The 27912-nt window shown below is 40.9% G+C and overlaps 6 protein-coding genes across 9 annotated transcripts in view; 2 read left to right on the top strand and 4 right to left on the bottom strand.

Moving 5' to 3' along the window:
* LOC134188795 (uncharacterized) lies at positions 1–10491 on the bottom strand. The gene is made up of 4 exons (XM_062657000.1): positions 10367–10491; positions 9986–10060; positions 9836–9924; positions 1–229 (listed from the first exon to the last, which is right to left on the bottom strand). Exons 1-4 carry the CDS (start codon positions 10489–10491, stop codon positions 213–215), a joined length of 306 nt encoding a protein of 101 aa, XP_062512984.1. The 3' UTR covers positions 1–212.
* Positions 4003–4537, bottom strand: LOC134196991 (uncharacterized). The gene has a single exon (XM_062666226.1). The coding sequence runs from the start codon at positions 4461–4463 to the stop codon at positions 4029–4031; it is 435 nt and encodes a 144-aa protein (XP_062522210.1). The 5' UTR covers positions 4464–4537; the 3' UTR covers positions 4003–4028.
* On the bottom strand, positions 4626–7916 carry LOC134189650 (uncharacterized protein K02A2.6-like; the record flags this gene model as incomplete). The annotated part of the gene is made up of 1 exon (XM_062658000.1): positions 4626–7916. A coding segment is annotated over exon 1 (3291 nt), but the record flags the coding sequence as incomplete, so codon positions are not given.
* Positions 10492–10518: 27 nt separating the features above from the next.
* On the top strand, positions 10519–17499 carry LOC134188788 (VPS10 domain-containing receptor SorCS2-like). The gene is made up of 16 exons (XM_062656990.1): positions 10519–10654; positions 11643–11887; positions 12222–12338; positions 12586–12715; positions 13119–13224; positions 13629–13748; positions 13815–13897; positions 14775–14862; positions 14995–15014; positions 15083–15184; positions 15878–16138; positions 16207–16319; positions 16448–16569; positions 16626–16754; positions 16971–17106; positions 17168–17499. Exons 5-13 carry the CDS (start codon positions 13154–13156, stop codon positions 16469–16471), a joined length of 882 nt encoding a protein of 293 aa, XP_062512974.1. The 5' UTR covers positions 10519–10654; positions 11643–11887; positions 12222–12338; positions 12586–12715; positions 13119–13153; the 3' UTR covers positions 16472–16569; positions 16626–16754; positions 16971–17106; positions 17168–17499.
* Positions 17500–17805: 306 nt separating this feature from the next.
* The window catches only part of LOC134194993 (collagen triple helix repeat-containing protein 1-like), a 13856-nt gene continuing 3749 nt past the window's right edge, over positions 17806–27912 (bottom strand). The window contains exons 3-10 of one of the 3 annotated variants that reach the window (XM_062663994.1): positions 25724–25838; positions 25471–25585; positions 25243–25312; positions 20720–20894; positions 19088–19231; positions 18838–19029; positions 18409–18759; positions 17806–18341 (exon numbers count right to left, since the gene is read on the bottom strand). In XM_062663994.1, coding sequence (XP_062519978.1) covers positions 17982–18341; positions 18409–18759; positions 18838–18927 — 801 coding nt within the window. In that variant the 5' untranslated portion in view covers positions 18928–19029; positions 19088–19231; positions 20720–20894; ... (1 more) ...; positions 25471–25585; positions 25724–25838 and the 3' untranslated portion in view covers positions 17806–17981. Of the gene's footprint in view, positions 18342–18408; positions 18760–18837; positions 19232–20719; positions 20895–25242; positions 25313–25470; positions 25586–25723; positions 25839–27912 lie in introns of all 3 variants that reach the window. The other 2 variants (XM_062663985.1, XM_062664002.1) reach the window with 2 other exon arrangements.
* LOC134183038 (collagen triple helix repeat-containing protein 1-like) overlaps positions 26845–27912 on the top strand; it is a 1568-nt gene continuing 500 nt past the window's right edge. Inside the window, exons 1-4 of one of the 2 annotated variants that reach the window (XM_062650492.1) lie at positions 26845–27341; positions 27412–27679; positions 27716–27825; positions 27893–27912. The exon at positions 27893–27912 is cut by the window's right edge and continues 500 nt beyond it. In XM_062650492.1, the coding sequence (XP_062506476.1) occupies positions 27252–27341; positions 27412–27679; positions 27716–27825; positions 27893–27912 (488 nt within the window). In that variant the 5' untranslated portion in view covers positions 26845–27251. Of the gene's footprint in view, positions 27342–27411; positions 27826–27892 lie in introns of both variants that reach the window. The other variant, XM_062650487.1, reaches the window with a different exon arrangement.

The raw sequence follows: 27912 nt of genomic DNA, 5'->3' as shown, positions 1-27912 counted from the left end.
TATTACCCAACACACCCAACTATTATTATATCAATACTTGTTAGACAATCATACCTGATAGCTGAGCCATTTCATGATCATAATGAGTTTCAGTGTCACTAACTTCTGTTCGTATTGCAGCCATGATTACATCCCACACAACTTATTGTTGGTCAAGACTCGACTGCATGATGTCAGTTGTAATCCATAAAAGTCTGCATTTGTGCTAATGTTCATAACATCATTTTACCTGAAATAATAAGAATGTAAACAGTCAAGTAGACAACATACAATCAATGCCAACAACAAAATATCAACTACTGCACATTGACTCAAAATGTAAAATGTGTTGATCAGTCAACATTGATTAGTCACACCTTGCTAACACTGTCATGATCAAATGTTTACTGCAAGTTAGTCTATCTGCTGTATTCCTTCTTTACCTACTCTACCTGCTCTCTATAGCTACATCAAGTGAGCAGACATGAAAACATTCTAGTGTCATTGTAAGGTTGCAATTTCCTTATTGTGTGTTGTATTTGTTGATAGACTGTCTGATATACACCAACAACAGGTGAGAAATATCTACACCTTCAGATGGCTTGAGTCGTATCTGCACACAACCATGAACCCAGAATGGTTTAAACAACTTTTATTACTTAACACTCATAGAAACACACCAATAGACATAACTGCAGGTATTAAAGAGTTTGGTGATTCAGTAAACAGATACAAGCATCTGGTGACAATTGACCAAAAATTTGGAGATAAAGTTGTTAGTTGTCTTTCATTAGTATTCCAAAAGAGTTGCTGCATTACAGTACATTGTCTGTTTATTAGCTGGGTACAGCTGTATTTGACAGCCAGGTATTGACTTGTTCTTTGTATCTGTTCAACGAAAGTCATTTGTCATCTCTTTATGACTAAAGCAACTCAACATCTTGGCTACTTTAACACGAACAGTCACCCTGTTGCCAATATTTATGCAGTCATTGTTAAGTGACAAATATTTACAGTTGGACATCCCTCTTTGTATGATGCAGGTTTGCACAGTTATGAGTCTATAAAAACATTGCCTTTTGTAGGGTACATGTAAGGTCGGTGATTCACACAACCTTTAAATATACAAAAAGATTTCAGACGTTATACAACACTCACCCTGGAATTGTCAAAAAGTGAGCAAGAATCATGTGTATATTGGTCATAAATCAATGTATATCTCAGTGTTCTCGCCAGTACCGTCTGTACTGTCATTTTGAGGTCAGGACAAGGATGGGAAGTTTGGGGAGGGTAAAACAGCAATTATTGACGGTTGGGAACAAAATTGGACAGCCTACCACACGTACTGTGGGATGTCTTCCTTCAAGATACATTGTGCATTTAAAGCCATTTACCTCTAATTAATGGTCTAGATGGGTCCCCATTACAATCTCATCATCTAAAATCTTGGGGCGTGGTCTCTTTGTTGTTGCAGCAGGTGTTGCACACTGTTGTTGCAGCAGGTGCTCTACTAAGTACTGTTTATCTTCAATCCCATTTTAGTTGGCACACCTTTGCAGATCTCTTTACAGCATAATCACTCAACTGGATGTATCAATTCGCTAAATCATTATGGTTATAAAAACATAGTGATCTCTCACAAAGCACGCATGCAGCTACAAATTCTCAGAGCATTTTGTATGGATTTTACACATGATTACGCTAGACTACTAGAAACGTAGCGTATTAGATAGTTATGGTCAAAAGAAGGTTAGACGGTCAGAAGGCGTAGTGGTATCCTTATACTATTCATTTCCTACGTTTGACGGCACAGTAGCCAAGGTATATGCTCAACTTACTCTTGTAAAGCTAATCCTAGTTTTAAGTTAATTAATTAATTGTTTGCTTATCAATATGGGTTACCCAAACAGATCATTTTAGACAACAAACTCCAGTTTACTTCAAATGAATTTGAAACGTTCTATATAATCAAACAAAATAAAACAAATAGAAAGCCCACCCTACCAACCATCAACAATGGTGAAGTAGATTGTTTAAACAAAATGGATTGCTTGAGATCGCAATCACTGGTGTGTGGTGTGCTATGTCAATGATCAGGTGTGCACTCTAAGTGTGCCACAGAAACTTTGCCTGCTCTCTTTCCAGCCTGGGCGGGTTTGTCTCTCTCTCTAGCAACCTGGACGCAAAGCCTTCGCTCAGTCACCATGTTGATACATGTCCTTTGATCCTAAGTTGGCAGCCAGTATGACAGAATTGAGTGCCATCTGCTCACTTTTCTCAAAAAATCGCACTAGAACTCGATTGGATCTTCTCCATCCAAACATTGATGCAACTGTTGTAAGCAAGCAGGCAGAACAACAAAGGATATCGAACAACAGAGAGTTCTTTTTGTGAGTTATAATTACGTACACTGACTAGTCTACAGCCTTTTGGACAGCTAAGTTCCATAAAACCTAAACAAGAAGGAGCAAACACAGAGAAGACAGCAGTGCTACTGTATCACCCAAACAAAAACAATTAACTAAGACGTGTCACAAATAACACAAAATGTGTCACACAGGTCCTGATCAGGCATGCAAACCATGAAGTTACAAAGAAGACATGACAACAGAACGCAAACAAAAATAAGAAATAAAACAACTGTTTCCATGTGCATAGACAATAAAGAATTTGTACTCTAGCTTTATATGCAACCGCTTCCAATGCAGGTCAAGATTTACAGATTAGCTTATCATTGCCCATGAAGATTGACAAGAGATATCGTGTCTCAAGTGTGTCTAAGAAGGTGCAAAGGCGTTCCAATGTAGCAGACGTGTACAGTGATAGGAAAGCAATTACTGGGAAGCTGATGCACGTGTGTCATGTGCAGCACATGACAAGAAATCAAGATTACATACGCAATTAGTTTGCATTGGTAGACAACAGAGAAACTTTGCTTCACTAGCATATGAGGTGACCAGAGCCACTAGCTTCACTAACATATGATGTAACCTTTGGCTTGTAGAATCAATAACCAAGATACAAGCATGCTACCCTAAGTCTGTCGTATAAAGCAAATCATGTAAGTACCAGGCATGGCTGCATGGGACCCCAGCCATATTTTTCTGACCCCTCAGGTAACTCCCACATGATCTGGTAATTCATTGTGAGAGTGAATCCAGGTCTACTGTGTATCTGCCGAGATCTGTCAGGTATGCCGATGCTGCACCACCATCACTTACACAGACTCAAAGTTAGACACCAGGCACACCACCTGACTACTAGCAGGTGCAAGAATCTGATTTGTTTGTTAGCAGCGCCAGCTTTCTCTCAAGCAGTCGCATCAGCGATGAACAAATGCAGTCACATTTACTGTCAGACCAGCCAGCCTCAAATGGGGACTTGCAGCAGCCTTGACAACACTGTGGACACCTGATCCAGCAACAGTTTGAGATTGTGTATATACATCAATGACAGATAGATATACCGGTATGAGAAAACCATGAGAGAAGTTCAGTGTGTTCGATCATTACATAACTAATTAATTAATTAATACCTGCAGTGAGTCCATATGAGCAGCCCTGTCAAGTAAGACATTCCTAGATGTGGTCCCTTAACTTCAGGTCCTTGGCCATGCAAGACTGTATATGTAGCACAAAAAACTTTTATTAATTGAAAAAGTATGTGCCCAAATCATGTGACACACCCAGCTCAGAGAAAAAACCTCTGTAATCTATTCAGGAAAACTACACCCATGCTGACAATCTCCTGAAACTGAGCCATGCAACTACTCACAGCTAAGAACAATAGCATAAAATGCCTACTGAGGTGTGACCACCCAAAGTCAAATATGAATGTGATATTCTACACACACACACACACACACACACACACACACACACACACACACACACACACACACACACACACACACACTGTGGTGTTATACTGTTTGTATTTATTCTACTCAACACACTAGAACTCAACACACTACGAAGACATACTACGAAGATACAATAGTTACGCATGCTTGTCAATACGCTATTAATAGAGTCACTCCACATCTCCCCTTACAGGTCGAGTTTCATCGGCCTCTTTATTTGACAACCAGTCTGGCTTCTCGTTTGTGGCCTGGTTGGTGTTGTTTGACCAGTTTCCGTATTCTGGGGAGTTTCGATTTCAAGTGAAGTGCCAAACTTTGGGATGGCTTTCAAATGTCCTCTATTTCTCCTCACCTCCCCTTTGTCTGTTTTGATGACATAGGATCGTGGAGTGTGGCCTGGACCAACGATTGTCCCTTGAGCTGGCTCTTTACCTGACGTTATCCAGACTTCCGTGTCCTTTTGTAATTGGGGCAGGTCTTTAGCTCGATGTCTGGAGTCAAAGTTCTTCTTCTGTTTACTTTTGAAAAAATTATCTGCTTCACGAAAATTCCTCAGATAATCCCAGTGTGGGGTGAGTTGTGCTGTCGACTGTGGCATCGTTGTTCTCAATCGTCTTCCCATGAGCAATTCTGAAGGACTGAGAGTGCACCAAGGCAGTGGCGTGGATCTGTAAGCCAGTAGCCCGAGATGTGGGTCCTCCGCCTTTGTCAGTAGTTGTTTGATGGATTTGACCATCCGCTCCACGAGTCCGTTGCTCTGCGGGTACCTAGGGCTGCTGGTTATCATGACAAATCCATAAGCCTTGGCGAACTCTTTGGTTTCCCGAGCGATATACTGAGGTCCGTTGTCACTCCTGAGAATATCAGGGATGCCGTGACGGGCAAAAACAGATTTCAAGGCTTGAATTACTGCTAAGGCTGTGGTGGACGTCAACTTGATAAGCTCTGGATATCTTGAGAAGTAGTCAATGACAACAAGATAATGAGCTCCATTTAACTCCATCAAGTCCGTTCCCACAACTTGCCAAGGAAAATCTGGTAACTGAGAAGTCATGAGTGGTTCAGTTCCTTGTGGATTCTCTTTTGCACATGTGGGGCATTGTTGCACCAATTGATATATCTGTTGTGTTATCCCCGGCCACCAGACGGAGGTGTGTGCTCTCTGTCTGCAACGAACTATGCCCTGATGACCCTCATGAATTTTGGTCAGGACATCTTTTCTGAGTTCGTCAGGAATCACTACACGGTTGTTGTATAGTAGTAGGTGGTTGTGTACCGTCAGTAGCGATCTTACTCTCCAAAACGGGATTAGAGAAGTTTCCTCAGGACATTTGTCGGGCCATTGTGACTGACTGTACTGCATCACTTGGGCACACGTGGCATTTCTAGCTTGTGCTTCTCGGTACGTTTGTAGTCTGTCCGTTGTAGTTGGTAAATTAGCAACTACCTCATTGATGAAGGTCTCAACATCGTCCTGTAGAGAATCCTCCGTGATCTGTTCTTGTAGGGGTGCTCTTGACAACGTGTCAGCTGTATAAAGCAGTTTCCCAGGTACATGTTCAATTGTGAAGTCGTATCTCGCCAAACGAAGTCTAAAACGAACAATTCTTGGCGGTAACCTGTCCAAGTGCTTAGTGCTAAGCAAAGGAACTAACGGCTTGTGGTCGGTCTCGATATGAAATTTGCGACCAAGTACGTAATCTTGAAACTTATCGCAAGCCCATGTTAATGACAGAGCTTCCTTTTCAATTTGCGCGTAGCGCTTCTCAGTATCTGTCATGGACCGTGATGCGTATGCTATCGGCTTCCATTTATCTCCGGCTTCTTGAAGAAGTACCGCGCCTAGACCGTGTGATGACGCGTCAGCGGATACTTTCACCTTCTTCTGCGGATTGTACAGCTCCAGGACAGTAGGACGAGTCAATTCATCCTTGATTCTTGTGAATGCTTGCTCTTGTGGATGTTCCCATAACCATGAGCATCTCGTACTCAACAGCTCTCTCAAAGGTTGACTTATCTCTGAAAGATGTGGTGAAAATTTTCCCAATTGGTTTGCCATCCCCATGAAGCGGCGCAATTCTGATACGTTCTTGGGCTGTTCTAGGTCTTGGATAGCTTTCAGCCGGGCTGGATCCGCTCTAAGACCTTTGCCATCGATAATGTGACCAAGAAATTTGACGGTGTGTACCCCAAACTCACATTTGGCCTTATTTAGAGTTGCTCCTGCTGCTTGCAGTCGTTGTAAGACCGAAGTCAGTCGGTCGTCGTGTTCCGTTTGACTTGTTCCGAATATGAGAACATCGTCCATGTGACATAATACTCCAGGTAGTCCCGAAAGAATCTTGCTCATTCGCCGTTGGAAAAGCTCGGGCGCACTAGCGATGCCGAATGGTAACTTGTTGAAGCAGTACCGTCCGTGAGGAGTGACAAAGGTAGTCAGTAGCCTAGATTCCACCTCTAGAGGTATCTGCCAAAACCCACTATTAGCATCGATTTTGCTAAACGTTGTGGCTCCCGCCAATTGAGCAAGTGTGTCGTCCACTTTGGGTATGGGGTAAATCTCTCGTAGTACATTCTCGTTGAGGGGTTTCATATCTACGCAAATCCTGACGTCTCCTGTCTTTTTCCTGACTACAACCATACCAGCGCACCATTCTGTAGGGTCTTCCACTTGTGAGATGACGCCAATCTTTTCCATTCGATCTAGTTCTTCTTTGACTTGTTGTCTGAGAGAAATTGGAACATTCCGGGGTGTGTACAGCGCATAGGGCTTGGCTCCCTCTCTAAGCTTGATTTTGTATGGATCACCAAGATTACCCAGTCCCTGAAAAACTTTGGGAAATCGGTCTGGTATGGTGGTTCCTACACTGGTCGCTTGGATCCTGTGGACAAGTTGTAACGATGTGATAGCCGGTAACCCTAGTAAATTGGTTTTCAATCCCTGGACAACAAAGATAGTCTCCTCTGATGTCTTGTTATTCACTGATAGTGTACTTGTGAATTGTCCCAATGTCCGAAGAGCTGTAGATGTTGGTCCATACAAGGCTTTGGACGGTTTCTGCAACTTTGGCATTTCTAACACTCTATGTGCCTCTTCTGTGATCACTGTCACCTCGGCCCCCGTATCTAACTTGAATGTTAGCTCTTTGCCTCCTACTGAAATTTTGGAAGACCATGTGATCCTTTTGGATACGTTCACTGGAAATACATAGGCCCCGTCTCGACTCTCACTGTCCACATTTTCGATTGTCTTCGAGAAACATTGAGCTCCAAAGTGACCCTTTCGGTTACACTTTGAACACCTGGCTTGTCTTGCTGGACAGTAGGCTTCTTTAGCATGATATCTTCCGCAGCGCTTACATTGGTGTCGCGCGGGTGGGGTTGCCGACTTTGACCGTCCGCCGCCAAACTGGTGTCTGCTTGGTTGCGATTTGCCACCTGTGGTGCCGCTTTTACCGCCTGCTGTGCCGCTTTTAGCGCCGTTTCGCACTTGCTCTATGACAATTGGATGGTCCTTGCTGCCGTCACCTTGCAGATGTTTATGCTGTTCTTTCACGGCTTCTCTCTGTCTTGTAGATCGTTTGACCTTCTCCAACGTAAGCTCAGCATCACACTGTAGACGTTCTGATAGCGCCTGGTCTCTTATTCCGACGACAATTCTGTCCCTCAGCATTTCCTGTTGCAAACTTCCGTATTCGCATGTCTCGACCAGTTCGTACAAAGCGGTGATATACTGCTCGATAGACTCTCCCTCTAACTGATTTCGTCGATTGAAGCGCGCTCTCTCGTAGATCACGTTGCGACGTATGCGGAAAAATTCTTCGAATTTAGCAATCACCTCATCGTACTTCTTTTTGTTGTCTTCCGTGATGTTGGTGGAAGTTAGGACTCCCTCTGCGTCCTCTCCCATGCAGTAGAGTAACGTGGACACTTGACGTACTTCGTCCGCGTCTGCCAGGCCTGAAGCGATTCGAAACTGTGTGAATCTTCTCTTCCACCTCGGCCAGTCGTCTGGCTGCCGAAAGTTGAAAGGACCTGGTGGTTCGAGTCGTATGAGTCCCACTCCTGTCGCCATGTGGTGTTATACTGTTTGTATTTATTCTACTCAACACACTAGAACTCAACACACTACGAAGACATACTACGAAGATACAATAGTTACGCATGCGTGTCAATACGCTATTAATAGAGTCACTCCACACACACACACACACACACACACACACACACACAACTGAAAATTTCCCTACACAAAGCTGTCACACCCACCACTAAATATTCTATCTATACACACTTTGCACAAACCATATGAAAAAAGTTAATACAAAAGTTAATGCACACTTTACCACTAATACTTTTGACTTGAGATAACCTGGCTAGTGAATGTAACTTTAAAGAAACAGATGTAACTTAATTATTCATACATTTTGTCTTCTTTGCCTTCTAGTATTCCCAATTAGCTTGCAATCTCAAACTAAAATATTTTCTAACTCTCAAACCAAATATGGACTAACATGTCACGTGACCCTTCCAACATGGGCTTAATTAATTGAGCAAGTCACGTGACCATATTTATAAACTAATTAGCTATGAGCGTAAGAGAAGGACACCACAATAACTGGTGGACTGCTTCGCGAGAAGCTCACTCTAAACGGGCTGAATTGACTTCCGATCTGTCTGTCGTATGTCGCTACCTATGTTTGTATGTTTGTTTGTAAGCGTGTGTCACGCTCGGAGAGTTTGTCGAGCCAAGCAGCAAACCTTTGGGAGACCAACAATGGGTGACGTAACAATCCCGCACATTATGACAGAAAAGCCGAGATGTCGTAAACCTCCATTTTACGGTCAAGCTGTCGTCAAACCGAGAAGCGCAGAGTAAAGTTCAGGTAATTGTTGTATGCGTTTGTTACTTTTTACAAAAGAATCGCACAACAAATGAATTCATCGTTCTTCAAGAAGCCAAGTTAAGGTCCCATGGGACTGTGCATCTAAATAAGCACCGTTGCATGCGCACCGCCAGCATGTCATCCGCGATCTTCAAGAGAGCAATATGTTCTAAGTAGGACTGATGATGAACGATCGGAGTTGTCTAGCAAGAAAGATTCGTAGAAAACGTTGACGCTGCTTTCTTCTGGATCCGGTCGCTAGCTGCATGTACATGATGTTGCTTCACAGCATTTTCCATGCAGCTAAGAGACGTACATCAATCTCTAGCTACAACAAAATAGCAGAACGAAAGATGGCAACGGTTCATTAAAAGTATGATAATGATGTCCATCTCAATAGTTAATTAATTTATTAACTTCTAGTGATGCAAGAGCGTTATACATGCAGAATTGAGACATAACGTAGATAACAAGCCCGCTCTGTGCAAGAGTTGCGCAGCTGTCACGCATGTGCTGAATTCAAAGTAGTGTGGGACATTGATGGTATTTAGTTAATTATCTTTTTCACATTGATGAACCTAGGTGTTTCAAAGAATTACTATATACATTCTAGCAACAATTAAGTTAATGATTAGCATTAATAATAATGACAATAAATAAACAAAAACTAATAAATTTACATTGATATTTACAATAAATACAAATACACACACAGACAGACACAGACACAGACACGCAGACTAACAGACACACAGACTAACAGACACATGGACTAACCGACACACACAGAGATGCAGACGTGTGTGCGCGTGTATGCACGCACACACACACACACACACACACACACACACACACACACACGCATGTTCGTAGCTCTGAAGCGACGGTGTAAACACAGCTTCATTTACTAATACTTAAATCTAGAAAATAAAGATTTGAAATTATGTTATGCTGCTTACTGTCACCAAATAGGCTTACTGTCTCTGAACAGTCACTTAAAAATAATTAATAAAATAATTCAATTTAGTGCCAAAATAATTCATCAACATCCATCCATAAAAGTTTTAATTTCATTACACAATAAATATCAACATTTATTAATACTCACTATTCAGTGTGTCTCGTGTCTTCAAGTCACACATTAAAGCATTGCAGCACTCTATCACACTCGCACACTTTGAACAGCAGTCGCAATGTCTGAACAAAAATCAATATCTACACGTTAACACTTCAATGTGTAATGCCTACTGCCTCTTACCTGCAATACTCATCAATCACATTTACATCTTTCATTGCCACCTCGTGTATGTGACTTCTGCCCACATCTTCTTTCCTAACATATTTATTGTCTATTATTGAAATTGTAATATGATCGCTTGCACTCAAACATCACAACACACAACACTGACACACCCACACCTCAATTCACCATCTACACATTTTGTACAAAAACTATCAAAATGTAAATGTCACACAAACAATTAGATTGCTGGCATGTCGACTGCTCTTCTATTGCCTTGTACAAATGCACAGCCGAGTGCACATCTACTGTATTACCTCACATACACCAGCATCCCAATAGAAGGGAGTTAGAACACAAAACTTTAATTTTTACTACAAAAACACCTACAATACTCACAACTTTATCCGACTGACGCTGTAACGTAAAATGTTGTTGTACAGTATCAGCCAAAAGTGTGAAAACATTTGAATATGATAGAAATTCAAAGGAAAGGTAGAGAAATCATATTCAATCAATCGCATCCGGGGCTACTAAAAGTAGCCCGGATACAATAGCAATCCAAATATTTGTTTGCAGTTTGTGTGATTTCTATTGTGTTCACTGACATGCTTGCTGTCAGTCTGATATTGCAAGGCAGTGGAGTTGCCGTCGAGCGACAAGTATATTGAGATGTAGAGAAGAAGGGTGAGGATTGTCTCGTTTGTTGATTGAAGAACGAGTGTTGTGTTGATGTGGATGGTTTGTATTTGTGATTTCTAGCTGATTGTATCAGTGTTAACGATAATGTGTGTGTGTGTGTGTGTGTGTGTGTGTGTGTGTGTGTGTGTGTGTGTGTGTGTGTGTGTGTGTGTGTGTGTGTGGTGGCTCAATTGGTTAGAGAGTGCATTTGGAGATTGGAAACATCCGGGACATTGCAGGGTTGCAAGTTCAAGTCACAGTGATGGCAATGTATGGCATAATTTCCTTGGGCAATAAATGCACACACAATTTTATATTATATTGCCTCTCTCGACTCAGGAGTGTAAATGAGTACCTGGTCATTGACTGGGGTGGCAAAGGCCCCCGACTGCAACAAAGTTCATCAGCCACTGGAGTTCGGGTGGGACTTCGGGTGCCCACACCACAGTTGGCGTCGCAGTCGGTGCTACTGCAACCACCTGGCCAGGCTCCAGGAGATTGCTTAGCACGACCCATAGCTTCTGCTTAGTGCACAGGAAACCAGCCATCTGGCTGGGGCATTATCGTTTAGCAGCAGCTCCTTATCCATTTGCCATTGTCATTTTGTGAGTTTGTGTGTAAAATACTGACTTTTAATTAATAAGTATATTTATTTTATTTTATTTATTTATTTGTGTTAATTTATTAATATTTAGTAATTTATAACTTTGTAATTTTAATTAATATGTAAATAAAATTAATAAATTTTTAATTAAATTAATAACTTATTAATTAATTTAGTAATTAATTAAATCAAATTTAAAAAGTAATGATTTAATTTATTAATTAAGATTAATTATTAATAATTTATCAGTAATATTAAATTTAGTTACTTAATTAATTATATTACCAATTTATTAATTATATTTACATAATAAACGTATTGACATGTTACTCATAACCTTCTATGAAATACTTATACGTATGTGTTGTATACAACAAACTCTGATTGTAGGAAATGTTGGTCCATTTTTTCGTGATGAAGCAACTCTGATGGTTTCGCGAGACGCGGGTCTCACTTGGGACATGATGAGTGACCAATCAGCTGTCACACATTCTGATCAATTTTGATGTCGTTTGTGTCATGTGGCAGGCACTGCAAGAGAGCAACTCCAATGCAAGGGAATTTGATTTTTTGTTTGGCGACCACGGCAGCTACATGGCGGCTACTGATCATTACCAACAGTCGATGTATCTTCAGTAAGTTACATAAGGCAATAATCAATGTAATATGATGATATTGAAGTATGTAAACAGAGAGAAGAATATACATCCACACAGAGAGACAAGCAAACAGATGGATGGACAGACAGACAGACAGACAGACAGTTGGACAGACAGTTGGACAGACAGTTGGACAGACATGCAAACAGACAGACAGACAGACAGTTGGACAGACATGCAAACAGACAGACAGACAGACAGTTAGACAGACATGCAAACAGACAGACATGCAGACAGACAGACATGCAGACAGACAGACATTACTAGCATTGCAATGAAATGTAAGTTATGAGTTTGTGCATTTTTATAGTTACAGTTGTAATGAGGGAACGGACTCAACGTGGCCTGGCATCCAGTTTAGCAATTCGAACAATCTCATTGTGAACAGCATGTTTACTGAACCCAGTGAAACAACAGAAATTGCAACGTGAGTTTGTATGAAAAGTGTACACACACACACATGCACACGCACACACACACACACACACACACACACACACACACACACGCGCACATACTGACACAGACACAGACACACACACACACACACACACACACACACACACACACACAGACACACACACACACACACACACACACACACACACACACACACACACACACATTAGAGTTGCTTGTTGATTAACCTTGATTTTATGGATTTTGTTTTCTAGAGTCTTTTGTAGTCGATTGGATCAGCGTAATTTCTTTCAGAATAGGGTGGTTGTGCAATTGAACTTTACAACTTTGTTTCTCAAGAAATGTGAACCGTCTGACTATAAGGATTGGGTGCCACTGCAAGAAGTCAGCTGTTTGTTTGTTTATTCTGTTGTGTTTTTGTGCTCTTCTGTCTGTTTGTATGTCTGTTTGTATGTCTGTTTGTTTGTCTATCTGTTTGTCTGTCAGTCTGTCTGTCTGTCTGTCTGTTTGTCGGTCTGTCTGTCTGTCTGTCTGTTTGTCTACTTGTCTGTCTGTCTGTCTGTCTGTCTGTCTGTTTGTCTGTCTTTTTGTCTGTCTGTTTGTCTGTCTGTCTATTTGTCTGTGTGTCTATGTGTCTGTCTATTTGTCTGTCTGTCTATGTGTCTATCTGTTTGTCTGTCTGTATGTTTGTCTATCTGTTTGTGTGTTTGTTTGTCTGTATTTCTGTCTGTCTGTTTGTCTGTTTTTGTTGTCTGGCTGTGCTCATATGATGTTCGTTTCTTTGTAGGTAAACAATGTGATGTGCCTTCTTGGTCTGCTATAATGGACGAGAGTACATACAACCGGAAAAACAGTTGTACTGCAATTGTACAAGAGAAGACTATGAATGTAATGTATGTGTATACAGAGGATGGCAGACAGATAAACAGACAGACAAAGAAATACACAGACGGACAGACAGACGGACAAAGACATGCACAGACGGACAGACAGATTGACATACATACATACATACAGACAGACAGAATAACAGACAGACAGACAGATTGACAGACAAACAGATGGACAAACACACAGACAGACAGATTGACAGACAGAGAGACAGACAGACAGGCAGACAGATTGACGGACAAATAAACAAACAGACAGATTGACATACACACATATAGACAGACGGATAGACAGACTACATGTGATAATTAAAATGATTTTGTATGATTGCTACACGTTTTCTAATTCTAATCTAAATTTACGTATATCACATCACCAACTCATTCTCTCATGTTTGTATGCCTAGTGACTACGGATACGTTCTAAGTTCAACGACAGCAGACAAATGCATCGAATCCAAATGCATCACAACGTACAATCCAAAGAACCACTGCACCGAAGGCAAGACGATCAGCATAAGTCAAGGGTGTGTGCACGTCCATGACAGTTGAACACTAACTGTGTGTACAACCGTAACTGTGTGATACCGCAGATATGGTAAGGTGTCAGGTGATGTATGCAGAGGTGGAGACACGATTCAATGGGCGATGAAACAAGAGAAATGTGTTGCAATGGGTAGAGAGCATTTAGCTTTTCATACTCTAACAAGTATTGTAAATGTCCAAAAAGAGTCCATTTGATTAACAGCCCTGAGGCGATTGAATGGTGGCAATGTGCTTGTTGAAATCAATGACTATGAATATGTCTGATTTAATTATTTATTTATTTACAATCTTTCTGTATGTCTGTCTTTCCGTCAATCTGTTTGTTTGTCTGTTTGTTTGTCTGTCAATCTGTCTGTCTGTCTGCCTGTCTATTTGTCTGTCTGTCTGTTTGTCTGTTAATCTGTCTGTCTGTTTGTCTGTCTGCCTGTCTGTCTATTTGTCTGTCTGTTTGTCTTTCTGTCTGTTTGTCTGTCTTTCTGTTTGTCAATCTGTCTGTTTGTCTTTCTGTTTGTCTGTCTTTCTGTCTGTCTGCCATCCTCTGTATATGCATACATACCATTCATAGTCTTCTCTTGTACAATTGCAATTGCATGTACCAACTTACTTGAATAAACGCCTCCGTAAGACAGTGATTCTAAAGTCATGCGTAGGTAGGCTACATCATGTTTGGCTGTAATTGATTCTCAATTAATTATTTGCCTTTCAATTGAGTGTAAACTGGTGCATGAACGGCATAGGTGTGAGCTTCAGTCTGAGTGTTTGACATGCATTCTCAGCCTACAGTCCTAGCTGCATCTTTGTTGTACTTAAATTTGTCAAAGTGTTTCATAAAATAACCATCTGGGGCTCTTTTTTGGATGTTGTGTATATGTATATATTTAATTTAATTTTTATTTTTATTTTTTATTTTTTGTTATTTTCTATTTATATATACATCTATACATATATAACAAAAATTAAAATTAAAATTAAAATATGTATTAACTTAAAGTATTTATTGTGTGAAGCTCCTGGCAAGTTGACATTGGAGTCTGATATTGAAGGCAGTGGAGTTCCCATCGGACGACAAGTACATTTTACATTGAGACAAAAAAGGTGAGGATTGTCTCATTCATTAGAAAAACAAGTGTGGATGGTTTGTATTTGTGACGTCCGATTGTCTGTAGTGATTCTAAGTGTCAATGATTTTTTGTGTATTTTTGTTTATTTTTGTGTTTTCTGTTTCAGGGTTTCTTTCGAGATATCAAGTACGTGTGGTCGTTTGGTGACAAATCTCAACTCGTCTCAACTCTTCATGTCGATAACTTCCCTGTAGTTAAGAATCACTCGTACTCGACAGCTGGTAGCTACAACGTGACGGTGAATGCCAGCAATAGTGTTGGGTTGTCGACCGTGCAACTAGTGGTGACAGTTTACGGTATGTTTGCTATTAACAGCTGTGTGTGTGTGTGTGTGTGTGTGTGTGTGTGTGTGTGTGTGTGTGTGTGTCCATTTGTTTCTGTCATCTTTGTCTGTCTGTCTGTGTCTGTCTGTGTCTGTCTGTTGTTTCTGTCATGCGTATATGTCTGTTTGTCTATGTGTCTGTCCATTTGTTTCTGTCATGTCTGTCTGTCTACATGTTTGTCTGATTGTGTGTCATGTTTATCTGTCTATGTGTCTGTCGATTTGTTTTCATGTTTATCTGTCTGTTGTCTGTCTCCATGTCTGCCTGTTTGTTTCTGTCATGTCTGTCTGTCTGTCTGTCTGTCTGTCTGTCTGTGTCTGTCCATTTCTTTATGTCATGTTTGTCCCTCTGTCTGTCTGTCTGTCTGTCTGTCTATCTGTCTATGTGTCTGTCATTGTTTCTGTCATGTCTGTTTGTTTGCCTGTCCGTCTGTCTGTCTGTCTATGTGTATGTCCATTTCTTTACGTCATGTTTGTTTGTCTGTCTATGTGTATGTCCATTTGTTTCTCTCATGTTTCTGTCTGTCTGTTTAACTGTTTTATGTTTGTCTTTCTGACACGTCCATCTAACTGTATGTACGTACGTGTATATCCATCTGTCTGTCCATCATCTGTTTTTCAGTCTATAACATTAATTAACATTTCACTATTTCTCTGATCTACACAGACGTCGTATCAACCTTGAATATTATCCCTCCTCACGCCGTTTTACCAACCGACAACGTCACTTTCACCTGCCAGCCAACAGGCAACACACTCGCACCAATACATTACGAATGGAAGTTTGGAAACGACGACGCATCGTTCACACTGACACGAAATCGCACCATACATCACGTGTTCGGATCGACTGGAAAGTTTCTCATCTCGGTGACTGCATACAATCCCGTGTCGACGAAGTCATCACATGTTTACGTTTCAGTCTACTGTCAGTTTCACTCTTGTGCGTTGCGTCGGTTTGCTGTGAGATTGGAGGGTTGTTTGTGTTGATTGTAGGTGCAGTACGGACGTTGCCTCTCGGTTTCAGTCGTTCCGCTGTCAAGGAAAAAGCTACACTTGATGATTTCAATAGTCTGATGGCTGATAGTTTGGTTAATGTGGTTGCACAGGTTTGTATGTGTGTGTGTGTGTGTGTGTGTGTGTGTGTGTGTGTGTGTGTGTGTGTGTGTGTGTCAGTGAGTGAGTTTTGGTGTTTGTGATTTAATGTATTGTGAGCATGTTGTATACGTATCTCTAGGTGACTGCATATGATACGAGTTGATTTGAAGCATTTGTGGTCTACCCTCCTGCATCAGATCAATTTGAAGCCGATTTATCTGTAGTCGCCAACAACAAGGATGAAGAAGCGACATTGAAACAGTACAATATCCACGGCAGCTTGTAGATGGTAATGGCCTCAGCGTTTTGTTTTGTAGATCTTGCAGTCTTGCAGTGGGTGAAATATGCTGTGGATGAACACGAAATCACTGTGGTGTTGACACCACAAAGTTCACAAATCGAAGGAAGTTCACTGATCGAAGCAATTTCATTACAAGAAGTGATTGGTATGAAGACTGCAGCCAATATTTATAGCTTTGCTTGTTTTTGTCCACCATTGTGTGTGTGTGTGTGTGTGTGTGTGTGTGTGTGTGTGTGTGTGTGTGTGTGTGTGTGTGTGTGTGTGTGTGTGTGTGTGTGTGTGTGTGTGTGTGTGTGTGTACCTGCCTTGCCGGTTTCTATCATTTTGTATGAAGAAACAATCACTTTTCCATTATTTGCAGTAAATCCTCGTATCCATCCATCATCTGCCAAACATGTCAATAGTGTTGGTGGTGAAACAATTGGTATCATCATCATCACCATATTGGCTGTACTCATCATCATCATATCCATCATATTTGGCATGTGGTACAGACAGTGAGTCAGCCGATCCCGTGACCATTTGTCTTTGTATTGATGGAATATCTCCATTGTGTAGACGTTACTCAAGACTTGAGAACTCATACTTTAGATTGAATCAAGACAGGAATGTTCACCTTACATTAGATGAAGGTGACAGCGACGACGACTCTCCTCTTGCACTTGCAAGGAGCCACGATGATACAAAAGCAACAAACAATGATGATGATGATGAAGACGATGATAAACTGCTGAATGACGTGTAAATAACTGTTACATTTACTAGAAATGCAATGAGTGTGTCCATAAGGATTATTGTGTGTATCTGCTGGGTTAGCTGTTTAGAGTTAGATCTTCTGTATGTGCTCACTGTGTGTTGCTGTTCAAACATGATTAATTAACTAACACAAACTTAGAAAACCAAAACTCATAACTTAGCCGGAGTGACATTATAACATAAACTGTTGTTGTGTACTGACAGTCAAATGTGTAGTAACACCTGAATATGATAAAAAGTTTAAAGAAAAGATGCAGAAATTTTATTCAATCAAAAGCATCTGGGCTAAATAGATAAATATCCCGGATATAATACCAATATCAAATTTTAGAAATTTAAATTTATTTGCAGTCTGTAAATCGATTATTCAGCCCACCGACATGCTTGCTGTCAGATCATGCATGCTGGGATGGTCTATGGGCAGCCGTTTGTTCTGTAACTTTGAAGGACGATATCAATTGTTAGTTGCAGCTACACGTTGAATTAATCATACAAACACTCACATACAGCAAAGAGAGACATGCACACGCACCATCCAGCCTCCTATTTCAGCTACCTCGTACTGTACGTACTGCAAACTATACTGAACACAAGTTCTAATTTCTCTCTAATTCAGTTACTTTTGTGATGGAGGAACTTCTGCAATCATAATGCGAGATACTGATATCCATCCTGTATCACCATTATATGTTGTTGATCTCAATTTGTTACAGTTTCCAATGTTGAATCCAATTGTGACTTGACCTGCTGCAATGTTCTCACAGTATCCCTCAATCTGTCTGTGACGGTGAGGATAACCATTAGCTGGTTGACCATACACAACTCCCTCAATAGTCATAGGTCCACTGCACTCGTTACCGTTGAATGTAAAATACCATCGAGAACAGCAAGAACCACTGGAGCAGTAAACCCCAAGATTTCCTGCATATGCAACATGTAAACCGGAATTGCTGTCACGTTTCCTAAAATTACAGTTCTTTTGAAAAGAAAGCAGAAACAAGTCACACGTTGATAATTGTAATCACAAATTGAGTTGGAATAACCTGAATCAGACCGCTGTTCTTCACATCATTTCTATTCCACACACACTGTTTCCAGTTGAGTGTCATTACTTCTCCTTTCTCTCCTTTCCTTCCTTCTTCTCCTTTTATTCCTTGTGGACCAGCATCTCCAACTAATCCCTCTTCTCCCTTACTTCCTGTTTTTCCTTTCCTACCTTCTTCTCCTCCTATTCCTTGTGGACCTATCTTCCCAGCGTTACCTTTACTGCCGACATCTCCAACTAATCCTTTCTCTCCCTTCATTCCTTTTCCTCCTTTCATTCCATCTCGTCCAGGTGATCCATGCAACCCAGGTGATCCAGGTACTCCAGGTACACCAGCAGGTACACAAGTCTATATAGTCAGCAGACAAAGTAAGTACAAATTAAATTTTGCAACATTTTCAACTAAGACTTGATGAATGACCATAACCTGCTGATTTCTCTCATCTGGCACACTTTGACCAACAGAAGTAGCAATGACTTGAATGAGCACAAGAACTGTCACAAAAAATGAAAACATGATGATGACCGATATCCTCGATACTGATGAAGTGAGCTGGTCAGCTTGCTCTTATATACTCCTCCTCACACACCCTCACATCTGGGGTGAGTACATTCTAGTCTGAAATAGAACATTTCCACCTAATCTAATGTTTCCAAAATCATCTACAAATGATGACCTCAATATGTTTTCATATCCAGCCCCTCCCCTTTCTCATTTCCTGCCTACAAGTTCATATTGTCATTTTCATAATCAGCACATCATTTCTACAACACCCTATTTGCATTGATCTCTCACATTGTCACCCACCACTGCAAATATGCTAATGTGTGCAAAACTTATTAACTCACTGCAGGCCGTGTCTCACCAGAAACACATGCAGCCAAGTACAGAACATCACTGCATACATGATCAAACAATAATAATTCTACGACTTCTTGTATGCAAAAGTGCAACAGCAGTGACTTGTACTCTAATCCACTATGTTATAGTATAGACAGTCCTGGTCTCGCGTAGCCAGACCTTTACCCCGCCCTCATGCCTCAAACACATTCATGGTTTTCAAGTCATTTGACACTGCATCCCTCCATCCCTTTTTAGCACCATGGCATGACGTTTTAGAGGGTATAGCTTAATCTCTAAAAAAATTTGCTTAGGAGCATGAGTGGAGTCCATATGGGCAACATGCATATGCCCTAGTCAACGTAACCGATGGAACATTAAAACATCAGAAATTCGCTCATACCAAACTTTGATGACAGCCGTCTTGATGTAATATGCTCCTGCCATTGTTGATGTCTGGTGACACTGAGAATGGTCCGAACACATCGATTATAAAATGAATCTAGACGTCTGATATTGTTAGACTTGGCTGTCCATGTCTCCACGCCGTATAACAAAATGGGTAGAATGACAGCTTGATAAACAGTTCTTTTTGTAGCTATTGAGAAATGTTTGTTCTTCAAGATTGGCTGACGTAGGCATCCAAGGCTTTAGAAGCTTTGGCAATGCAGAGTGACACTTCTTACTGTAAGTCACTGTTTGCTGCAATGCAGCTACCGAGACAGACAAAGTTATCAACCACCTCAATAGAGCCACCATCAACAACCACTGGGTCCAAAGCCTTCTGCATTTTACAGGAACACAAATAAAATAAACAAATGGACAAATGTCAAGCCCTCCATGTCATTCGACGTCAACCTTAAGGTCAGTTGCGGAGATAGCTCCCCTACCTCTAGAGACAGGACCTCCATGCACTACGTGGAGGCTTAGGGTCAGCGTTACAATCCACCTGGAGTTTGGCCAGAGTCATTCAGGTGCACTAACAACGGTGCAGCTCTGGGACTGGACACCAAGGCCCACTAGTACTCGACTGCTGCATGAGGTTACTGCCAATCCAGCGGTCATGTCCACCCCAGTCAATGACCTGGTACTCATGTATACTCCTAAGTCGAGAGAAGCAATTGTGTGTAAGTTTCTTGCTTAAGGAAATTATGCCATAGCTCGCCACCACTGTGACTTGAACTTGCAACCCTCCAAGGTCCCGGATGTTCAGCTCTAACCACTTGAGCTACAGCACCACACACACCAACCCACACACAGACACAGACACAGACAGACAGACAGACAGACAGACAGACACACACACACACACACACACACACACACACACACACACACACACACACACACATAAACACACACACACAAACCAGGTCCTATATAATCGCATCAATACACTACATTGTTAACTCACCTATTACCCAAACACCCAACTATTATTATATCAATAGTTGACAGACAATCATACCTGATAGCTGAGCCATTCAATGATCATAATGAGTTTCAGTGTCACTAACTTCTGTTCGTATTGCAGTCATGATTACATCCCACACAACTTATTGTTGGTCAAGAGTCGACTGCACGATGTCAGTTGTAATCCATAAAAGTTTGCACTTGTGCTAATGTTCATAACATCATTTTACCTGAAATAATAAGAATGTAAACAGTCAAGTAGACAACATACAATCAATGCCAACAACAAAAATATCAACTACTGCACATTGACTCAAAATGTAAAATGTGTTGATCAGTCAACATTGATTAGTCACACCTTGCTAACACTGTCATGATCAAATGTTTACTGTAAGTTAGTCTATCTGCTGCATTCCTTCTTTACCTACTGTACATGCTCTCTAGAGCTACATCAAGTGAGCAGACATGAAAACATTCTAGTGTCATTCTAAGGTTGGAATTTCCTTATTGTGTGTTGTATTTGTTGATAGACTGTCTGATATACACCAACAACAGGTGAGAAGTATTTACACCTTCAGATGGCTTGAGTCGTATCTGCACACGACCATGAACCCAGAACGATTTAAACAACTTTTATTACTTAACACGCATATAAACACACCAATAGACCTAACTGCAGGTTAACAGATAAAAGCATCTGGTGACAATTGACCAAAAATTTGGAGATAAAGTTGTTAGTCGTCTTTCATTTGTATTCCTACAGACTTGCTATGTTACGGTACATTGTCTGTTTATTAGCTGGGTACAGCTGTATTTGACAGCCAGGTATTGACTTGTTCTTTGTATCTGTTCAACAAACGTCATTTGTCATCTCTTCATGAAGTAAGCAACTCAACATCTCGGCTACTTTAGCATAAACAGTCACCCTGTTGCCAATATTTATGCAGTCATTGTTAAGTGACAAATATTTACAGTTGGATATTCCTCTTTGCATGATGCAGGTTTGCAGAGTTATGAGTCAATAAAAACATTGCCTTTTGTGGGGTACATGTAAGGTCGGTGATTCACAAATATACAAGAAGATTTCATACGTTTTACAACACTCACCCTGGAATAGTCATAAAGTGAGCAAGAATCATGTGTATTGGTCATGAATCAATGTATATCTATTGAATGAGTAGTGAAAGAGTGTACTGCATGTCATTCAACTTGACTGAATGCTACTATTCAGGTGCAGCTATATCCTGTGAGCACAACTACAGCAAGTGTGAGAAAGAAAACATACAAATTTATGAGACCTATAGATGGACACGTGTTACTCATGATAGTAGAAGCTCAGTCAAAATGGATCGAGGATATTCCAACAAAAATCTATTGCAGTGATGAGGGACTTAATTGTTTGCTTATCAATATGGGTTACCCAAACAGATCATGTTAGACAACAAACTCCAGTTTACTTCAAATGAATTTGAAACGTTTTTACAATCAAATAAAATAAAACAAATAGAAAGTCCACCCTACCAACTATCAACAATGGTGAAGTAGATTGTTTGAAAAACAGATTGTATGAGATCGCGATCACTGGTGTGTGCATGTGATGTATCAATTAATGATCAGCCCGTTGTCCACTCTGAGTGCGCCACAGAAACTTTTGTCTGCTCTGTTTCTAGCCTGGGTTGGTTTAATTGTCTCTCTTTAGCAACCTGGACACCAAAGCCTTTGTTTGATTGCCCATGTTGATACATGTCCTTTGATCCTAAGTTGGCAGTCAGAACAACAGCTGCTATGACAGAATTAAGTGCCATCTGCTCAACTGTTCTTAAATCGCACTAGAACTCGATTGGATCTTCTCCATCCAAACATTGCATGATGCAACTGTTGGAAGAAACCAGGCAGAACAACAAAGGAAGGAGAGGGTCCTTTTTGTGAGTTATAATTACGTATACTGACTAGTCTACAGCCTTTTGGACAAGTAACATAGAAGTTAAACAAGAAGAAGCAAACACAGAGAAGATATAAATGCTACTGTGTTGCCAAAACATGCAGAAACAATTAACAACTAAGACGTGTCACAAATAGCACAAAATGTGTCACACAGGTAGATCAGGCATGCAAACCATCAAGTTACAAAGAAGACATGACAACAGAACACACACAACAGTAGGGAATAAAAAAACTGTTTCCACGTGCACAGACAATAAAGAATTTGTACTCTAGCTATGCAACCGCTTCCAATGCAAGTCAAGATTGACTGATACGATTATCATTGCCCATGAAGATTGACAAGAGATATCATGTCTCAAGTGTGTCTAAGAAGGTGCAAAGGCGTTCCAATGTAGCAGACGTGTACAGTGATAGGAAAGCGATTACTGGGAAGCTGATGCACGTGTGTCATGTGCAGCACATGACAAGAAATCAAGATTACATACGTAATTAGTTTGCATTGGCAGACAACAAAGAAAACTTTGCTTCACTAGCATATGAGGTGACCAGAGCCACTAGCTTCACTGGCATAAGATGTAACCTTTGGCTTGTAGAATCAATAGCGAAGATACAAGCATGCTACCCTAAGTCTGTCGTATCAAGCAAATCATGTAAGTACTAGGTATGGCTGCATGGGACCCCAGCCATATTTTTTTGACCCCTCGGGTAACTCCCACATGATTTGGTAATTCATTGTGAGAGTGAATCCAGGAATACTGTGTATCTGCCGAGATCTGTCAGGTATGTCGATGCTGCAACACCATCGCTTACACAGACTCAAAGTTAGACACCAGGCACACCACCTGACTACTAGCTGGTGCAAGAATCTGATTTGTTTGTTAGCAGCGCCAGCTTTCTCTCAAGCAGACGCCTCAGCGATGAACAAATGCAGTCATATTTACCGTCAGACCAGCCAGCCTCAAATGGGGACTTGCAGCAGCCTTGAGACACCTGATCCAGCAACAGTTTGAGATTGTGTACATACATCACTGACAGATAGTTATACCGGTACAAGAAAACCAAGACAGTAGTTCAGTGTGTTCAATCACTACATACTAATTAATTAATTAATACCTGCAGTGAGTCCATATGAGCAGCCATGTCAAGTAAGACATTCCTAGATTTGGTCCCTTAACTTCAGGTCCTTGGCCATGCAAGACTGTATATGTAGCACAAAAACTTTTATTAATTGAAAAAAGTATGTGCCCAAATCATGTGACACATCCAGCTCAGAAACTAAACCCCTGCAAACTATTCAGGAGAACTCTACGCCCATGCTGACAATCTCCTGAAACTGGGCCATGCAACTACTCACAGCTAAGAACCCTAGCCATAGAATGCCTACTGAGGTGTGGTCACACAAAGACAAATATCACACACACACACACACACACACACACACACACACACACACACACACACACACACACACACACACACACACACACACACACACACACACACACACACACACACACACACACACACACACACACACACACACACACGTGCACGTAGATAATATCATTACAAACCTCAATGAATGAGTGGGTCAATCAAACAAATTTAAAATACAAAATTTTCTTATTCTTGTAGATCATGTCATGTAGAGTAGTTTAATACACATTAAGAAACACCTAGTCTCGCATAGCCAGACCCTTAAAAACACCAAACAACAACACAACGAATACAATTGTTAACATACATCGTAATGACCTAACAAACAGGTCACACTGCCAGACCACTACATGCACAGTCAGATAGACTCCAAGGCCGGCAAAAATCCTAGCAATCTAACAAACAGACTGCATCAACAGACTGGCTTGGTACACAGGCAGATAAATTCTAGTCTCGAAAAGCCTGCAATTTAATAAACAGACCATACTGCAGACCACTACACAGTCAAACAGATGATAATCCTAGAAAATACCCAGCTATCTAGCTACCAGACCAGTATACAGTCAGAAAGTCCTAGCAATGTTACGTACAGACTGATCCAACTGCCAGTATGTTGCACAGTCAAATGGAGCAGCCAAGACCAAACACAACACAATACATCAATCTCAGTCACACAACTTGTAGACTCGAATCATCACCAGACCAAACTGCCGTGTACATCTTACACACAGTCACTAGGTCACCACCAGGAGACACCATGCATGCATGCACTCGTCACTCCCATACAATGTACAACAAAATACTCCGGTGTGTTGTATAACAAAATACTCTGGTGTGTTAGACGACTAATTTAAACATGTACTGATGCAATACAATGGCCTGATTGGAAACTCATCTCCCCAATATAATAGCTACATAATGTATTGAAAGATGCATCCCTACAATATAATGTACCAATTGACTGATGCATTCTAACTATTTCACACAAAAAATCTTTGATAATCATTAATCATTATTGATTATTGCCATTCAGTATAGATGCATTGCTGTTATAGTTTTCATTTCAGTTAAGGCTCTCTACAACATCATCTGTAGACAATATATTATGAAACGTATAATGCTGAACAAGTGGAAGAAAGACTATTCCAATATACTGTATACAGTTGATATCATCCTTCATTTCAGTGTTTCACTAACCTTGGTAGATGCCAAGTAGTACATTGAGACTGTCCTCGCATTGATGAATCTTAACATCACTTCACAGCATCTGATATAGTGCAGGAGAGAATCATAACAATGTGACACACACACACACACACACACACACACACACACACACACACACACGCACACGCACATACACACACACACACACACACACACACACACACGCACACATCTGTATAAATGATATTTCTATCTTACTCTTTTTGCAGTTCAGGATACAAAAGAAGTGACGCAGCTGCCAATACAGAAACCACCTCTTCAGGTGACACAGTAAACTGGTCTTCATACAGCAAACCGAGTGCCCTGGCAAGAACTAAACAACACACACACAACAAAACAAATCATGTACACACTAGTGGTGCAACCGATTGAGCATCCAATGGTCTGACATTGTCGTGTCACGTTTGTGTCTGAGAATGGTAATGAAATGACAGGAAGACTGTCTTCGTACCTTCATGCAGTTGCTGAGATAACAGCATGCTGTAAGAGACCAGACAATGTGCGGAACTTCCGAATGTACGGCTTGTGGAGTTCCCACGTTATTCCATGACACTGCAACAGCACATCTATTGAACACAGACCAGACATCAATACGTACATTTGGTATTTGATACAAACACCTTTGAGTGCAATCAAACAAGTTATACATTATTTTTAATTAATTAATTAAATAAACTAACAAACAAACGTCCATCAGCAATTCATGCTGTGCAGTGTACTAAAACATTTTACTGTGGCTCACTGTCTTCATGCTACGATGGACACACACATCCATTCATGAAACTATTTTGCAACATAATATATTTACTGCATTTGTAGGGGCCTATGGCTCAGTGATAATGCATTGCATTGACGAGTTGGAAAAAATTGGCAGCAGGTGGACGACAGAGAATTCAGCTAAAGGCCAAAAAGAGAGCATAATGTTAATGTTAACATTGCTTGGATAACTCGACCTGCATGTGTACATAGCCATACTGAAGACTCGCTCTGTGTCTGAGTTAGAACATTTGGCTAGTCTTGTAAGGAGAGGGAACTTGGTCACACAAGCCACAGTTTTTCTTCTGCTCAACTTGCACCCACTAGTTGGACATACTTTTGGCGTTGCATGACGCGGATGAATACAGGAACTTAGTAGTTAGATTTGTGTTGCCAGACTCCATCAAGAGCATATAAACTCCATTCAAGTATGCAAGACAATGAGAGCTAAAGAGGGACAGAAGGACAGTGGTCCAAAAGGCATGGCTGACCCGCCAAATCGGGACGGTTGACATGTAGGTGAAAACGTTGTATGGGCGCACTTGCGGACCCGGCCACAGTAAGAACAGAATTGACAGAAAGTAAAACTGAATGACTCGGCTATAAGCTGTTGTTCTCCAACTAGTCTTGTGTATCTCTTCTTCCAAGCCATATTGCTGTACTTGTTGTTACTGATCCAGTGGGGAAATGATGAAATGAAGTGTTATGATGGTGTGACTGTCAGATGGCAGTCTGAGTTCTTGCAATGGACTGTCTGTGCTGGATCGATACATGCAGTACAAGTCACTGCTGTTGCACTTTTTGTCTATCAAAGGTTGTAAAAGTCTTATTGTTTGATCATCTATACAAAAATGCTTTTTGGTGTCTATTTGGTGAGAAAGCACGTGCAGTGAGTTAATAAGTTTTGCACACTTTAGCATATTTGCGATGGTGGGTGACAATGTGAGAGATCAATGCAAATAGGGTGTTGTAGAAAATGATGTGCTGATTACGAAAATGACAATATGAACTTGTAGGCAGGAAATGAGAAAGGGGGAGGGGCTGGATATGAAAACATATTGAGGTCATCATTTGTAGATGATTTTGGAAACATTAGATTAGGTGGAAATGTTCTATTTCAGACTAGACTGTACCCGCCCCGGATGTGAGGGTGTGTGAGGAGAAGTATATAAGAGCAAGCTCACCAGCTCACTTCATCAGTATCGAGGATATCGGTCATCATCATGTTTTCATTTTTTGTGACAGTTCTTGTGCTCACTCAAGTCATTGCTACTTCTGCTGATCAAAGTGCATCAGATGAGAGAAATCAGCAGGTTATGATGAGTCATCAAGTAGTAATTAAAATATTTCAAATATTTGTATGTGATTTTGTTTACTGAGTAGACATATGTGTCTGCTGGTGTACCTGGAGTACCTGGAGTACCCGGATCAGCTGGAGTTAATGGATCACCCGGACGAGATGGAATGAAAGGAGAAAAGGGAATGAACGGAGAGAAAGGATTAGTTGGAGATGCTGGTGCACAAGGAATTAAAGGAGAAGAAGGAAGAAAAGGAGAGAAAGGAATAAAAGGAGAGAGAGGATTAGTTGGAGATGTCGGTGGTAAAGGTAATGCTGGGAAGATAGGTCCACAAGGTCCACAAGGTCCACAAGGTCCACAAGGCCCACAAGGTCCACAAGGTCCACAAGGAATAAAAGGAGAAACAGGAAGGAAAGGAGAGAAAGGAGAAGCTATGACACTCAACTGGAAACAGTGTGTGTGGAATAGAAATGATAGAAAGGACAGCGGTCTGATTCAGGTTATTCCAACTCGATTTGTGATTACAATTATCAACGTGTGACTTGTTTCTGCTTTCTTTTCAACAGAACTGTAATTTTAGGAAACA

The sequence above is a fragment of the Corticium candelabrum genome, chromosome 1 (genome assembly GCF_963422355.1).
Source record: "Corticium candelabrum chromosome 1, ooCorCand1.1, whole genome shotgun sequence".
NCBI lineage: Eukaryota > Metazoa > Porifera > Homoscleromorpha > Homosclerophorida > Plakinidae > Corticium > Corticium candelabrum.
This window is presented reverse-complemented; position numbering and strand designations above follow the sequence as displayed.

What these genes read in the sequence shown, in the direction of transcription:
- LOC134196991 (XM_062666226.1), bottom strand. Translation starts at nt 4,463, where the DNA reads ATGGGAAGACGATTGAGAACAACGATGCCACAGTCGACAGCACAACTC.
- LOC134188795 (XM_062657000.1), bottom strand. Translation starts at nt 10,491, where the DNA reads ATGCGATTGATTGAATATGATTTCTCTACCTTTCCTTTGAATTTCTAT. An exon ending in AGCGTCAGTCGGATAAAGTT is followed by an intron (nt 10,061 to 10,366) that starts GTGAGTATTGTA and finishes TAAATATGTTAG; the next exon opens with GAAAGAAGATGTGGGCAGAA. An exon ending in GTGATTGATGAGTATTGCAG is followed by an intron (nt 9,925 to 9,985) that starts GTAAGAGGCAGT and finishes ATTTTTGTTCAG; the next exon opens with ACATTGCGACTGCTGTTCAA.
- LOC134188788 (XM_062656990.1), top strand. Translation starts at nt 13,154, where the DNA reads ATGGACGAGAGTACATACAACCGGAAAAACAGTTGTACTGCAATTGTA. An exon ending in ACGATCAGCATAAGTCAAGG is followed by an intron (nt 13,749 to 13,814) that starts GTGTGTGCACGT and finishes GTGATACCGCAG; the next exon opens with ATATGGTAAGGTGTCAGGTG. An exon ending in TTTACATTGAGACAAAAAAG is followed by an intron (nt 14,863 to 14,994) that starts GTGAGGATTGTC and finishes TTTCTGTTTCAG; the next exon opens with GGTTTCTTTCGAGATATCAA.